Below are 14,169 nucleotides of genomic sequence, written 5' to 3'. Positions count from 1 at the left end.
CAGATACTTATGGGACAGTGCCTCTGTCTCCTGGCTACTGGGATTGATTAAAGGTTGCCTCTTCACACCTGGCCAAAATATTCTAAAAGAGATTTATTTTATTTTATGTATATGAGGGTTTTGCTTGAATATATGTCTATACACCACATGCATGCCTGTTGCTTTTGGAAGTCAGAAGAGATCATTGGAGCCCCTGGAGTTACAGATGGCTGTGAGCTGCCACATGGGTGCTGGGGACTGAATCTGGTTCCTCTGTAAGAGTAACAAGTGCTCTTAACCACCAAAGGCCTACTTACTATCCATCCATCTTTCTCCCTATCTTTCAACCTTTCTTTCTTTCTTTCTTTCTTTCTTTCTTTCTTTCTTTCTTTCTTTCTTTCTTTCTTTCTTTCTCTTTCTTTCTTTCTTTCTTTCTTTCTTTCTCTCTTTCTCTCTTTCTCTCTTCCCTCTCTCTCTTTCTCTCCCTTCCTTCCTTCCTTCCTTCCTTCCTTCCTTCCTTCCTTCCTTCCTCCCTTCCTCCCTTCCTCCCTCCCTTCCTTCCTTTCTTTTTCTTTCTTTCTCTCAATAGCTAGAATCATTCACATGTCTTTTAATGAGAAACATTTATGTTTATGTGTGTTTATCCAGAGAAAATACAAACATATTTGAGAACAGTTTATGTGATTTTAGGGTTTGTCTTTCTAAACTGATTTTAAAAACTTTATTATGATGATATATGTGTGTGTGTGTGTGTGTGTGTGTGTGTGTGTGTGTGCATGCCATGATGTGCATATGGAGGTCACAGGTCAGCTTTGTGGAGTTGGTTTCCTCCTTCCTTCTTAATTGGGTTCTGGGGTGTGAACCCAGGTCACCAGGATTGAGGAGCAAGCACCTTTACCCGCTGTGTTACCTCATCTTCTTAGCTGACTTTTAAGTCTATCTCCCTTGCAGTGGTTGCTATCTTGATTGTTTTTGTTGCTGTTTTTGAACTTAGGATCTCTGTTGGGACTCCCACATCTTGCCCCACAGTGACAGGTTACTATTCAGCATTCCTTCAGCAGCTTGTGCATTTTGAGGTCCAGATGGAGTTGCTGGATAAATCAGGCAGATCACTCTTGGGGGAGAGTAAAATGGGCCAGTGGGGGAGCGACTTGTTGGAATCTGAGTTAAGCAACTAAGTTCAAAGATTAGTGCAGAGACAGCTTTTTCTAACAGAGCTCTTGGGCTCCGGTCAATGGAGCAGTGACTTAGAGATGGGTTAGATAGGTCTCCTACAAAAACATCAGAGCAGGCTGTTCTGGGCTGTAGCCTCTCTCAAGGATCCTTCCCAGCTCCCCCATGGCAGCACACAACTGCCTGTAAGTCCAGTTCTGGGAGCTCAGGTGCCCCCTGCTCACATCTCTGGGCTCCTGCACACACATATACAGAGGCATGCATAACCACACATAAGTCAATTAGCTCTTTAAAAATGTGTAAAGCATGGGCAGTAGAGGCCAGATATATTTGTTCTCAGCTGATATTCATCAACTTGGTTGAACTTACAACTTACACATCTTGACTTGTAACATGTCAGCCAAATTCTGTAGAAACAGGATGACAGCTATGCCGCTTGCTAAGAAATGCCAAGGGTGGGATCTGTGCTAATTCGGTACAAGGAGGACATGTATCGTAAAGATGACTAAGTTGACCTGCCAAGATGACCCACTGGCTATAGGCAGTTGCTGCCAATCCTGACAACCCAAGCCTTACCCCCAAGACCAACATGGTAGAAGAGAACCAAGTACTGCAAGCTTACAAGTTGTCCTCTAATGACACCCTCCTCCCTGGCCAACACACATTAAATTTAAATAAATCAATACTTCAGGTACTGGAGGGATGGCTCAGTCGTTGAGTGCTTGCTGTTTTTTTAGCAGACTAGAGTTTGGTTCCCAAGCACCATGTTAGGCAGCTCTCAAAGTTCTGTAACTCCTACAAGGGATCTGCTGCCACCTTCTGGCTTTCTTTGGTACCTACATGCATGAATTTGCACACATAGAGATAGACACATAAAAATAAGATTAAAAAACATTTTCTAGAAAGGTAAACTTTGCAGTTGTATAAGAATAGGAGTCTAGGGAAGGCCCAGTGGTTAAGAGCACTGAATGCTCTTGGAGGGAGGGGAACTGGGTTAGGCTCCCAGCTGTACATAGTGTCTCCTAACTGTAAAAATCAGACACCCTCTTGTGGCTTCTGAGGGTGCCAGGCGCACATGTGCTGCACAGACATACACGCAGTGAAAACAGCCATACGTGTAAAATAAATTTAAAAAAAAATGTGAGTGAATATCAAGTGTAATTCTAAGAAACTGCCACTGTTGACATCTTGCTGTAGACTCTGGGTGAAGCAAAGCATTACTGTAGGCGTACTGTCTTGTACTTTTCTGTTACACTGTTGAAGCCCTTCTGTGCTTTTCCTTGCGTGCCCATTCAGTTTAGAGACCATTCTTATGACTTATGGATAGTTAACACATCATGCTCTGGTGGCTGCCTGTCTTACAAAAAGTGTGCAATGGCTGATCTTTTCTCGCTGTGTTTCAACACACTTATAAGCTCAGTTGCGAGTGTTGTCAACATGATACTTTGCCACATTGCCCTCCATGAAAGCCATTTTAAGATGTGGGGGTGCTCTGGGGTAGACGAGAGCAAAGTGGAGCCTTCAGCTTGCAGCTCAGTGGCGCTCTGCAGGATGGAGTGGGAGACATGTTATAACATGTGTTGGGGAGTGGGGCTCCAACCTACGATATGCAGGAAATGTCTCCCCCCTCTTTTCTTTTGAGGCAAGGTTTCAGCCCAGACTGGCCTTGAGCTTAACGTGGAATTTACCACACAGCAGAGGGTGGCCTTGAATTCCTGACTCCCCTCATCCCCTTACCTAATGCTGAAATTACAGGCATGTGATTTCTTTTAGCTGTCTTTGAAAGAGAGGCCGAAGGATAGCTAAAGGGGGTTGTGGTCACTATTGGGGAGTTGTGTCACTGTTTGTGAGTCATAGCTCAATATTCTCATTGCTCGGCCTATATCCTTTATCTCCAAACCCTGCCTTTTTCCTCAGTTGTTTATGTACTTAGTTTTTCCTTTATCTCTCTTTTTTCTTAATTATTTATTTTTAAATTAATTAATTTGTGTGTGTGCATATTTGTACCATAGCGTGCACGTGGAGGACAATTTTTTGTCCTACTAAGTGGATCCTGGGGATTGAACTCAGGTTGTCAGGATTGGCAACAGGTACCCTTACCTGCTGAGCCTATGACAGCCCCATACCTAGCTTTTCTCTCTCTCTCTCTTATATGTGTTGTGTGTATGATGCTTCTCTGTGTAGCCCTGGCTGTTGTGGAACTCACTCTGTAGACCAGGCTGGCCTCAAATTCAGAGGCCCACCTGCCTTTGCTTCTGTTGGGATTAAAGGCATGTGCTAACATGCCCTGCCATTCTAGCCTTCAAGGTAGAGACCAGAGAGTCATCCTTAGTTTGTCCATTTTCCTTATTTCCTTCTTCGGTTCTGTTGGTGTGTCCTGTCAATTCTATGTCTAAAATAGATCAACATCTGCTTTCTGTTTCCCTGTCACTATTGCAGTGTTAAGACTAAGCTGTCAGACTCAGTAATACAGTGTTCTGCTTACATGTACACTGGCACACCAGAAGAAGATGCCAGATCTCATTTTAGAAGGTTGTGAGCCACCATGTAGTCTCTGGGAATTGAACTCAGGACCTCTGAAAGAGCAACCAGTGCTTTTAACCTCTGAGCCATCTCTCTAGTCCCCTGTAAATTTTTATTTTTAATTTTTTGGATAGCATCTCATGTATCCTAGGCTGGCTTGGGACTGGCTATGTGGCTAAGGGTGACTTTGAACTTGTAGTCTTCCTGCTTTTGTTTCCGGAGTGCTGGGATGACAGTAGTACCCGTCACAGCCGGTTGTGTAGTGCTTTAGAGGGTGGAACTAAGGGCTTTGTGAATGCTAGGCAACCATTTTACTCAGTGAACTATTTCCACAGGCTACTCAGCTTTAAGTTGACCTCCTTGCTCCTACTCTCCTCCAGCAAACAATGATGTTGAAAGATACAGCAAAGTGCTTTGCCCTGTGCTTTCAGAACATAGAAGGTTTCACACTGCCCCTGGGGTGAGATTCCTCTCCCACCCTCCAGCTGTGGGACTGCTTCAAGGCACAGGCTGGAATTTGCAGTATATACCAGGCTGGCCTTGAACTCCCAGGAATCAGCCTGCATCGGCCCTCAAGTACTGGGATCAGTACTTGTACCGCCATGCCCAGTTGAGACTCCCTCTCTTTACTCTAGCTGTCCAGGCACTGACCTTCCCGTCCCAACACACCCTTTTTTTCTCTGTGCTTGTTTCTGTAGTTCATGGACCACGCTTTCTATCCTTCAGGATTCATCATGGGCCTGAGCTTCCATTTCCCCTGCATCCAGTCTTTCCCCTTTCTCTCTTTTGGTATTTGTCTTTAGACCACTGGCAAATCGTAATTGTTTGTTGCCTCTTCATCTGTGCCTCCCAGCAGAGATTCGCTCCAGGGATGCGTAGCCATATCACAGTGCTGACAGGACCCCAAAAGCCTTTTGTGATGTCCACATCTGACAAGGGTAGACACACAGACTTTGACACCAAAATGTCCACTCTTTTCGTAGATTCCTGCCCCAAAGCGAGGAGAAGTAGTCAGAAAGATTGGCTTTGCCTTGCGGGAGAAGATCCGAGAACTGGGAAAGCTGGTAAAGTATTTTTGAAGTCTTTTAGTGATCTCGTAAGTAGAGAATGGGATGCCATGAGTTTCCCATACAGATGTTTTGTTTCTGAGACTGAAGTTTTTGCTGTGTGGTCTAGCCTTGGCTCAAGTGAGCCCTGGGCCTCAGATTCCTAACTGCTGGAGTCTTGCCCCACTAGATTGAATCAGATTTAAAAAAGCTTAACATTACATGTGTGTTCTAGGATTGTGATTTTTAAGAAAAACAAATTATTATACATACGCCAGATGTCAGTATGCACCAGAACAGAATAGATGGCTGTGAGTCACCATGTGGTTGCTGGGAATTGAACTCAGAACCTTCAGAAGAGCAGTCAGTGCTCTTAACCTCTGAGCCATCTCTCTAGCCCCTGAAAAACAAATTTTTAAATCTATTTTTTTTAAGAGGAAAGTGAAAAAAATATGTGCTTTAAAAATCAAAGCAAAATGGATTATATGTGTGAATAAATTCTTAAAGAATTAATAAACAATATTGTGTTAAAAAGACAGAAAAGCAAGTAAAGAAGTACTTGGGGAGGCAGAGGCACGTGGGTCACTGAGTTCGAGGCTATCTTGGTCTACAGAGTGAGTACAGGACAGTCAAGGCTATGCAGAGAAACCCCGTTTTGAGAAACAAAACAAAACAAAACAAAAACCCCAAAAAACAAAAAACAATGAGGGCTGGAGAGGTGGCTCAGAGGTTAAGAACACTGGCTGTTCTGAGTTCAGTTCCCAGCAACCACATGGTGGCTCACAACCATCTATAATGAGATCTGGTATCCTCTTCTGGTTTGCAGGCAGAATGCTATATAAAGAATAAATAAATCTAAAAAAAAAAAAAAAAAGAAAAAAAAACCCAACAAAACAAAAGGTAAAAAAGATAAAAAGAAAAAAAATTCATCAGAAAAGAACAGATTTCCTCAATTTATTACCTATATAAAATACTCTTATTTTGTCTTTAGCTTATTGTTTACAATGCAGTTTCTGCTAGAGAAATTCTGTTTGGATTTTTGTATTTGTAGGTGTCTTTGGAGATGGGCAAAATCTTAGTGGAAGGAGTAGGAGAAGTTCAGGAGTACGTGGACATTTGTGATTACGCTGCTGGCTTGTCCAGGATGATCGGGGGACCCATCCTGCCTTCTGAAAGTAAGCTGGAGTCAGTTAAGCTAAGTGCCCGGTGCCGAGATACAGAGCTTCAAAACCTCTTCTGTGGGCCTGGTGGCATGGCGTAGCAGGACCCCGGCAACTTGGGTTTCATTCCCAGGACTCGCGTAGTAGAAGAGGAGAACTGACTTTTATTGTTCTCTGGCCTCCCTATGTGTGCACTCACCAAATCTTTGTTTCCGAGTTAAGGCTGGGGTCAGGGAGTTGGTAGCTATAATAGAGCACGCTAGGTAGAGGACAGGACCATAAGCACACAGGGGACCTCCCACCCCAGCCTGGGCATGCTATCCAAAATGTCCAGGGAGGGTACCCCAAGGCCTCGAAGGAGGTAGAACTGGTGTTAGAGTGGGGAAGAGGCTGTGTAAAGTTGCGGATGGAGGAATGTGGTCCATGCAGACTGACTGCCTTGCTTCAGCTTCTCCCTGTTGTCAGAAGTGTGGACTTTATCCTGAGTAGTTTCAGCATCTCTATAGACCCTAGAGGACGCTAAGCAAGGGACTGATGGGACTAGAGGCAAAGAAGGTAGAGTATGAGAGAAGGCTGGTCCTGCCCAGCAGGTGTCAGGACACTGGCCTACAGGAGGACCTGGATCTGAGGTACAATGCTAGGAGGTTCCTGGACCTGCTTCCAATGTGAGTGATGGCAAGAAGTGCCACTTCCCTGCCATGTAGTAGTGTCTGAGTTCACAGGTCTGGGAACATTTGCCGCTGTTCTTCACAAACCCACCAGCTCCTGACTAAAGTAAGCTTTTGTGGGATTAGCTTTAGAGTTTGCAATTAAAGTGTGAGCATTGTTGTTTTTTAAATATAGTGTCTCATGTATTCCAAGCTGGGATGGCACTTACCATGTGGCTGATAAAAACCTTGAATTGATCATTCTGTCTCCCCTTCATGAGCCCTTCCCCCCCCCCCCCCCCCCCCCCCCCCCCCCCCCCCCCCCAGTTTTTGCTGTGCTGTGGATCCAAATCAGGACTTTATACATGCTAGGCAAGCAGCCTACCAAATGAACCACATGTGCCATATTTGTTTATACTTTTAATTTTCTTACAGTGAAGGGAAAGTTTTTGCAATCCATCTAACATGAGCCTACTGTAACATGAGCTTTCTTGTCCTGAAGTTGGAGAGGTCAGGAGACAACATAAAAAACACAGACCTGAGAACCACTTGTTCTGAGCTCTGTGTGTATGTTACCCTTTGTGTCCACCTCCTTTGGGGGAACCTCCTATGACCTCACTACCATGTCTCTGTCTTCCAAATGACATCCATAATGCCCGTCCCTCTGCAGCTCCTGAGGTGTGAGGTGTAGTGAGCATACTGTAGTTGATAAAGTAATATAGTAATAAATGGTTGTCTTTTACGTTCAGTGGTTTGTTCTTACCCATTGGTTCTGTGAGACAATGCATGGAAGCATCAGGAATCCTCTCTGGTCTGGTGCATGTACTTTTGATCCAAAAAGGAATAGTTTGGGGTTTTATTCTTAATACATCTATGTTCACTAAGTGAATGTCTACACACCTCAGGGCCTGGCCACGCTCTCATTGAACAGTGGAATCCATTGGGCCTGGTGGGAATCATCACTGCCTTCAACTTCCCGGTGGCTGTGTTTGGCTGGAACAATGCCATAGCGCTGATCACTGGGAACGTGTGTCTTTGGTAAGCTGCCGTTTTCCTGTCTCACCTCGGGAAGGCGAGAGATAAGTAGCAGTAGCTATCGCTGTGCGCTGCCAAATGGCTTCAGATGTATTAAAGTGCTTTCTAAGCTTTCTCGGCTAGTACATCAGGCCACAAGTGCTAATAGTGCTTGATTTACTATGCGTTTTACCATGGTGACACGTTTGGATGTCACCAAACATGTGCCATCCAAGCTGTTTCCACTACAAGTGGAGATTATACCTCGGTTCTGATACCAAATACCCGGAGTTAGGCTCATAGGCTATTGGCTCAGTTCTTCAGAGAACTCATCCCAGTTGAGATGTATTGACTGATTAATGGCTTTTTTGTTTGTTTTGTTTTTTTCTTGAGAGGAAGACTCTGAAATCTTGCCTCTATGTTTTAGGTGCTGGGATTAAGGCATGGGCTACCATCTCCAGGATTTATTTTACTTACTTGTGTATTTGTTTTCGAGACAGGATCTCACTCCAGCCCAGAAGCCTTTCTGCCTCAGCCCCTCAAGTGCAGGGATTACAGGTGCGCAACAGTGTGCGCAGCCAAATTTGTCAGTGTTAAATAATGCCTCAGTCGCTATAATATAAAGTGTAATGTGAAGGGTAACCCTTCACATTTTGCCGAAGGAACCTGTGCTTTCTGTTTAAGCATTCTCATTGCTGTGACCAGCTGCCTGGTACGAAGCAACTTAATTGAGGAGGGTTTATTTGGGGTCACTGATGGAGGTGCACAGTTCATCACGGCAGAGGCGGCATGATGGTGGGACCAGCTTGCTTATGTCTGCTCAGTCAGGAAACAGAGAAAGGAGAATGCCAGCGTTCCTCTGGCTTTTTCCTTCCCCACTTTATTCAGTCCAGCAGCCCAGTCGTGCAATGGTGCTACCTGTGTTCAGGGTGGGTTTTTCCCCTGTCAGTTACCTCTGAAAGTTCGGTCCTGTGCGTCTCAGTACAGGTCTAGGCAGTGCTTAGTCTGGTCAAATTGACAATCCTAATTAAGGGTCAAACAGTGTTGAAATCCAGTTAGTTAGCAGCTGACAGTGCTGTAACAGTTCCTGTGGTCCTGCAGCAGGTGGGCTCAGCAATTTCCTCTTCCGTTGTGTCCCTGACACACCACCTGAAGGACAGGCTTCCATTTCAGTTAAAGTTACTGAAGTTATTAAAGTTTTTTCTCTGTAAAAAAAGGTATTTATTTCCCTCTTCTCAAGTTAATTTTCTCTCTCTTCCTCCCCCACCCCCCCAAAATGTCTCTAGGAAAGGAGCACCAACAACTTCCCTTGTTAGTGTAGCTGTCACAAAGTAAGTATGTGTGGCTTTCTTTTTCCTGGGCATGATGTATTTGCAAGGATGATTGGCAAATACTTTTTTATTTTTTAATTAATTAATTAATTAAAAATTTTTTTTTCAAAGCAGGGTTTGTCTGTATAGCCCTGGCTGTCCTGGCACTCTTTGTAGACCAGCCTGGCCTCGAACTCACAGAGATCTGCCTGCCTCTGCCTCCTGAGTGCTGGGATTAAAGGTGCACACCACTACCCCCCAGCAGGCACTGGGTTTTTAATAGTGGGGAAGTGTCATGTTTGTTTCAGGGTAGACATCAAGTAACTTTGTCTTTTGGTAGTAACACTTCTGTATCACTTTGCAGTTCATAGGGCTCTTTCTGAACTAGGTCACTTAATTTACCCCTTTGGAAGGAGGCCAGTTACTGACATGCGTGTTGAACTTTTCTAGACATTCTATCACTTGAAAAATAAAAACATTTGCAGCAGCAAAAAAAAAAAAAAAAACAAAAAACTCTGTACTTTAGGGACTGTATTTATTTGACAACTATCTAACAGGTTCATGGCTGAAAAGCCCTTTGCCCTCTGTGCTGGGAACTGAATTTGGGACCTCACATATGCTAGGCAAGTGCCCTAGTATATGTAATATACTTATGAGATATATTATCAGTCAGTGACTAGGCCATTAACAAAACAGAGATCTGATTACTATTTAAAAGGAATTAAAAAGGAAGTGCATTTTTTATTAAAAATTGTAAGTACCTTATTTACTTATATTTGAGACCTTTACCGCTCTGAGGTCATAAAATTGATACTATCTGGAATTTAGGCTCATTGGCTTTTCCTGGTCTATTCAGTCTTGATGCTTCTTTCCAGTGGTTGCATGGTCTTTCTGATTGAAGAATTTTTGATAGAGAACTTGTTGCACAAGGTTGTCGTCAGCCGCCTCACATGCACCGTGGTATGTGTACACCCACATGTGCATATTGCACACACTCTGGCCTCCATACACGTGTTGAACCTACACACACACACACACACACACACACACACACACACACACACACACAAGATGGCTTATGCCTTTAATGACAGTACTTAGGAGGCAGAGATAGGTGGATCTCTAACTTTGCAGCCAGCCTGGTATATGTAGCAAGTTCTAGGCCAATCAGGACTATATAGTAAGACCCTGTCTCAAAAATAAAAACATCAACAAAAAAGTAATTAAAAAAAAAAAAAGAAGAAACACTCGAAACTGCAAAACAGTAAAGAAAACAAAAAGAGGTAGAATATTATGCCTTAATTAAAAGGAATATGGATGATACCCTTGATTAAGAGGAATAATGTGATATTATCTCCTAAGGGTTGCTCAAATGGAAATATAAAAATGATGAGATTCCTTGGGCAGCTTTTAAAATGTAAGCTGTTTTAAACAAACTTGCTGGTTGTTAGCGAGTCCCTGATTAAAATAGCCTTGGTTAAGGTACTAGTTTTGGTTCCAGCCATGTCCGTTTCTTCAGACAATTTCGCAAAGTTTGGGTGCTCCCGTGGGAGTATGGTGTATTCTGGAGCCCTTCCCCTAGTGGCCTCCTTCTTCCAGGTTAGCCCCATTTCTTGCTTTTCCCTGCCTCCCGGTAACTTACCACACAAATCTCTCAGGATATTACGCAATGATTTGGTTGGAGCTCCTCCACACACACAAAGGGAGGGGGGTCCCTCTTCTGATCTCTCAGGCACTTCTTAATGCAATCAAGTTGGTGTCAAGGTTAGCCCGATGCCCACAGGAGTCTCCTGTAGCAAATCTGGAAGCACAGTGTTCAGGTGGCGTGGGGCTCAGGAGCCACTATGCTTGGGGAAGGCCAGCAGCATGCCATTCTCTCATGTAGAGCCCACAGATAGCCATCCTGGCCCAGATTTAAATTTCTCCACTTGGAAAGGAGCTGCAGGTTATAAATGATGGTAAAGGAACTTTGTTTGGTTTGTCTTCTAAAAACTCAGAATTATTTGTTTTGAAATAACAGCTCATTCTGTAGCCTGGGCTGGTTTCTAACTTATGGTGAGCCTCCTGCCTCAGCTTTTTGAGTATTGGATGAGCCATCACACTCCACTGGAAATGCAACATGAAAGGAAGAATCATGCTTCAGAAAAGGAAAAATCAGTTCAGCCATCTCCCTCCCTCCCTCCCTCCCTCCTTCCCTCCCTCCTTCCCGACTTCCTGACTTCCTTCCTTCTTTTGAAACAGTTTCTCTGTGTAGCCCTGGATGTCCTGGAACAGTCTCTGAAGAGCAGGCTGTCCTCGAACTCAGAGATCTGGTTGCCTTTTCTTCTCAAGTGCTTGGATTCAAGCAGTCATTTTTTCACAACTCACAGCCAGAGTTAGGCAGTGTGTCACCATGGTCTCATTTAACTGCAGCCATTAAATTGAAGAAGAACATATTTTTGTGTTCACAGGCCTTTTTGGGCGTGTAGGCTACTGCTGTTTTCTGACTGAAGCCAGCAGACACAAGCCCTGTGCTACTTCAGGTCACAGAGTCAGGCCACTCCTCCAGTGTATCTTCACGATAACTTCCTAGGCTTGAGAGACTTTCCCTCCTCATTCCATGCTTTTTTGTTTAGACCTTCTCATGTAGTCAGACTGGCCTCATATTTCTTATGCAGCTGAATATGACCTTGAACTCTCATCCTCCTGCCTCCACCTCCCAAGTGCTGGGAACACCAACATGAACCGCCATGTCTGGCTCTCCTTTCATCCTTTATTGTTTTACTTTCTAGGGGAGGAAAGGTGGAAAAACGGGGCTCCTTGTAGCCCAGGCTAGCCTTGAACTCCCTTGAAGATCTGATTCTCCCGCTTCTACCTCCAGGGTGCTAGGATTTTAGGCATGCACTACCAGGTTTGGTTTATGCAATGATGGAGAACCTGAGCCCAGGGCTTCATGCAAGCTAGGCAAATACTCTCAACTGAGCTAAACATCCCTGCTTCCCCTTGCTGCTTCTGCATGTGAGCAGATGTGGGTTATTGTCAAACATGTTATTTGCTTATGGAGTCTCTAAATTCCTTCTTCTTACCACACCTTATCCCTTTTTAATTTCCTTACTGTTGTTTTGGTGGATGTGTGGTTAGGGACAAAAGAAAAAGCAAGGTTTCATCCATACACTTGACTGCTGAGCACACCCAGCCTCCAGTCTGCCTTATCAGCTCAGCTGTGTCGTCAGAGTCGAGCAGGGAAGATTTCATGAAAATGCTTTTGTAACCACCCAAGCAATGCTTTTGATCTCCTATTCATGCTCTCTCTATTTTTTTCCTTTAACACTCTACTTTAAACCCAAACTTTGACTTGTGTTTGCAACCTTATTTGTAATCTGTGAGGAAAAACACAGGACTGAGTGTTTGAAGACTCAGTTGAAAAGGGGAGTCATGTGCTAGGGATTTCTCTCTTGTTTATAGAAATGCTGAGTGGAGCTATTGGCTGAGTAATGTCTACCATTTCCTTCCTAGGATCATAGCCAAGGTCTTGGAGGACAGCCAGCTGCCTGGTGCCATTTGTTCCCTGACTTGTGGTGGAGCAGATATTGGGTAGGTGATTGGATGAAGATCAATCCTGGGTTGATTGGTGGGAATTTCTACTATAATAACAAAACCCAATGCGGTGAAGAAGGCTATCAGTACTGGAGACCTGCTGTGCTCTTGTTAGTTAGTGCGCAGCCTTCCTGCAGGAATGCTTGTTTTTTTAGTTACTGACCTACTGAATTTCAGTGTTTATATTTTGGGCAGATTATAATTTCCTGATACTTGATTTGTCCAGGGACCTATAAAGCAAGGCTGGGACATTGAACTCTGTGCCTGAAGAGTTAGCCTAGAGTCAGTTCCTTAGCTGAACATAATAATGGGTGGGGATGTAGCCCAGGCTGCAGAGTGTTTGTCCAACATACATGACATTATGGGTTCAGTTCCTAGCATTGCATATACCAGCTGTGGTGTCACATGCCTATAATGTCAGAACTCTGGAGGTGGAGGCAGGAAGATCAAGAGTTCAAGGTCTAGAAAAAGGACCTTTTGGGTTTTGGTTGTTTTAATTGCTACAGGATTCATATAGGGTAAAACCCTCCTATTGAAACTGTACCACTTGCTCGGGTTTTAGTTTTGTTTTGGTGTTGGGGCGGGAGCCCAGGCACTGTGTGTGCGGCCTAGGTAAAGGCTCTCCCACTGAGTTGTTCCCTTAGCTGCTGCAGGTAGTTTACAGCATGAAGTGTTGTGCAGCCGCTGCTGTCCTGCTCCAGGACGCTTAATTCACACCAGGCAAAACCAAAAAACAAACCTTTACACCGCCCATACTCACTTCCCATTGTCTTCCTCAAGTCACTAACGTACTTTTTGTTTCTATGATTTTTTTTTTTTTTGGTGTCATTTTGTTTAAATGAAATCATATAACATGAGCTCTTCTGTGACTCTCTTCTTTTATAAGGTCACAGCCTCTTGGGTCTGGCTAACATTGTATGGAATCATCATGAAAGCTGGGGTCGCTTTTTGTTACCAGCTTAGACTTTGACCAGGGAGGTTCCCTCGTTGTCAAGTCTGTCATCACGCTGGTCTAACTTCTGTGTTCATATAGATGAGAATATGAGAAAACTCTGTCCTCCTGTCTCCCTGACCCCCAACCCCATAGTGTACCTAGTGAAGTGTTTTGAAATGTCTCAGAAGCATGAGTGTTGTATTCTTGAGCCTCCTCTGTTCTTGCACTCTGGGCATCCTTCTGTCGGCCTTGGCACGGCTCAGTGGCATACACAGGACCTTGCTGAGCACAGCCGCCTGGCATGCAGGCCCTCGTGCTTGCAGCTTGAACCTGGGGAGTTTTACCTCAGTAATTAGACCAAGCTGTCCAGTCTGCTGCCTGATGCAGGGGCTGCCCTGCATTGTTCACACTGGATGGAAGCCCAAACAACTGTGAGCAGAGACATTCACTTCAATAGGTTTTGAGCTGTGTTTCTTAGAACCAACTGGAAACCCTACACAGCTTCTCTCTCTTTCTCTTTCTTTCTTTCTTTCTTTCTTTCTTTCTTTCTTTCTTTCTCTCTCTCTCTCTTTCTCTCTCTCTCTTTCTTTCTTTCTCTCTCTCTCTCTTTCTTTCTTTCTTTCTCTTTCTCTCTTTCTTTCTTTCTTTCTCTCTCTCTCTCTTTCTTTCTCTCTTTCTTTCTTTCTTTCTTTCTCTCTTTCTTTCTTTCTTTCTTTCTCTCTTTCTTTCTCTCTTTCTTTCTTTCTCTCTCTCTCTTTCTTTTCCTTCCTTCCTTCCTTCCTTCCTTCCTTCCTTCCTTCCTTCCTT

General features: G+C 44.1%; 1 protein-coding gene across 1 annotated transcript in view; it reads left to right on the top strand.

Moving 5' to 3' along the window:
- The window catches only part of Aldh7a1 (aldehyde dehydrogenase 7 family member A1), a 35,449-nt gene that overhangs the window by 3,536 nt on the left and 17,744 nt on the right, over window positions 1-14,169 (top strand). The window contains exons 4-8 of the mRNA XM_055622616.1: window positions 4,659-4,739; window positions 5,773-5,896; window positions 7,434-7,566; window positions 8,829-8,873; window positions 12,348-12,425. Coding sequence (XP_055478591.1) covers window positions 4,659-4,739; window positions 5,773-5,896; window positions 7,434-7,566; window positions 8,829-8,873; window positions 12,348-12,425 — 461 coding nt within the window. The remainder of the gene's footprint in view (window positions 1-4,658; window positions 4,740-5,772; window positions 5,897-7,433; window positions 7,567-8,828; window positions 8,874-12,347; window positions 12,426-14,169) is intronic.

This window comes from Psammomys obesus, unplaced genomic scaffold (assembly GCF_907164565.1).
Source record: "Psammomys obesus unplaced genomic scaffold, mPsaObe1.curated_primary_1811, whole genome shotgun sequence".
In the NCBI taxonomy this organism is placed as follows: domain Eukaryota; kingdom Metazoa; phylum Chordata; class Mammalia; order Rodentia; family Muridae; genus Psammomys; species Psammomys obesus.
This window is presented reverse-complemented; position numbering and strand designations above follow the sequence as displayed.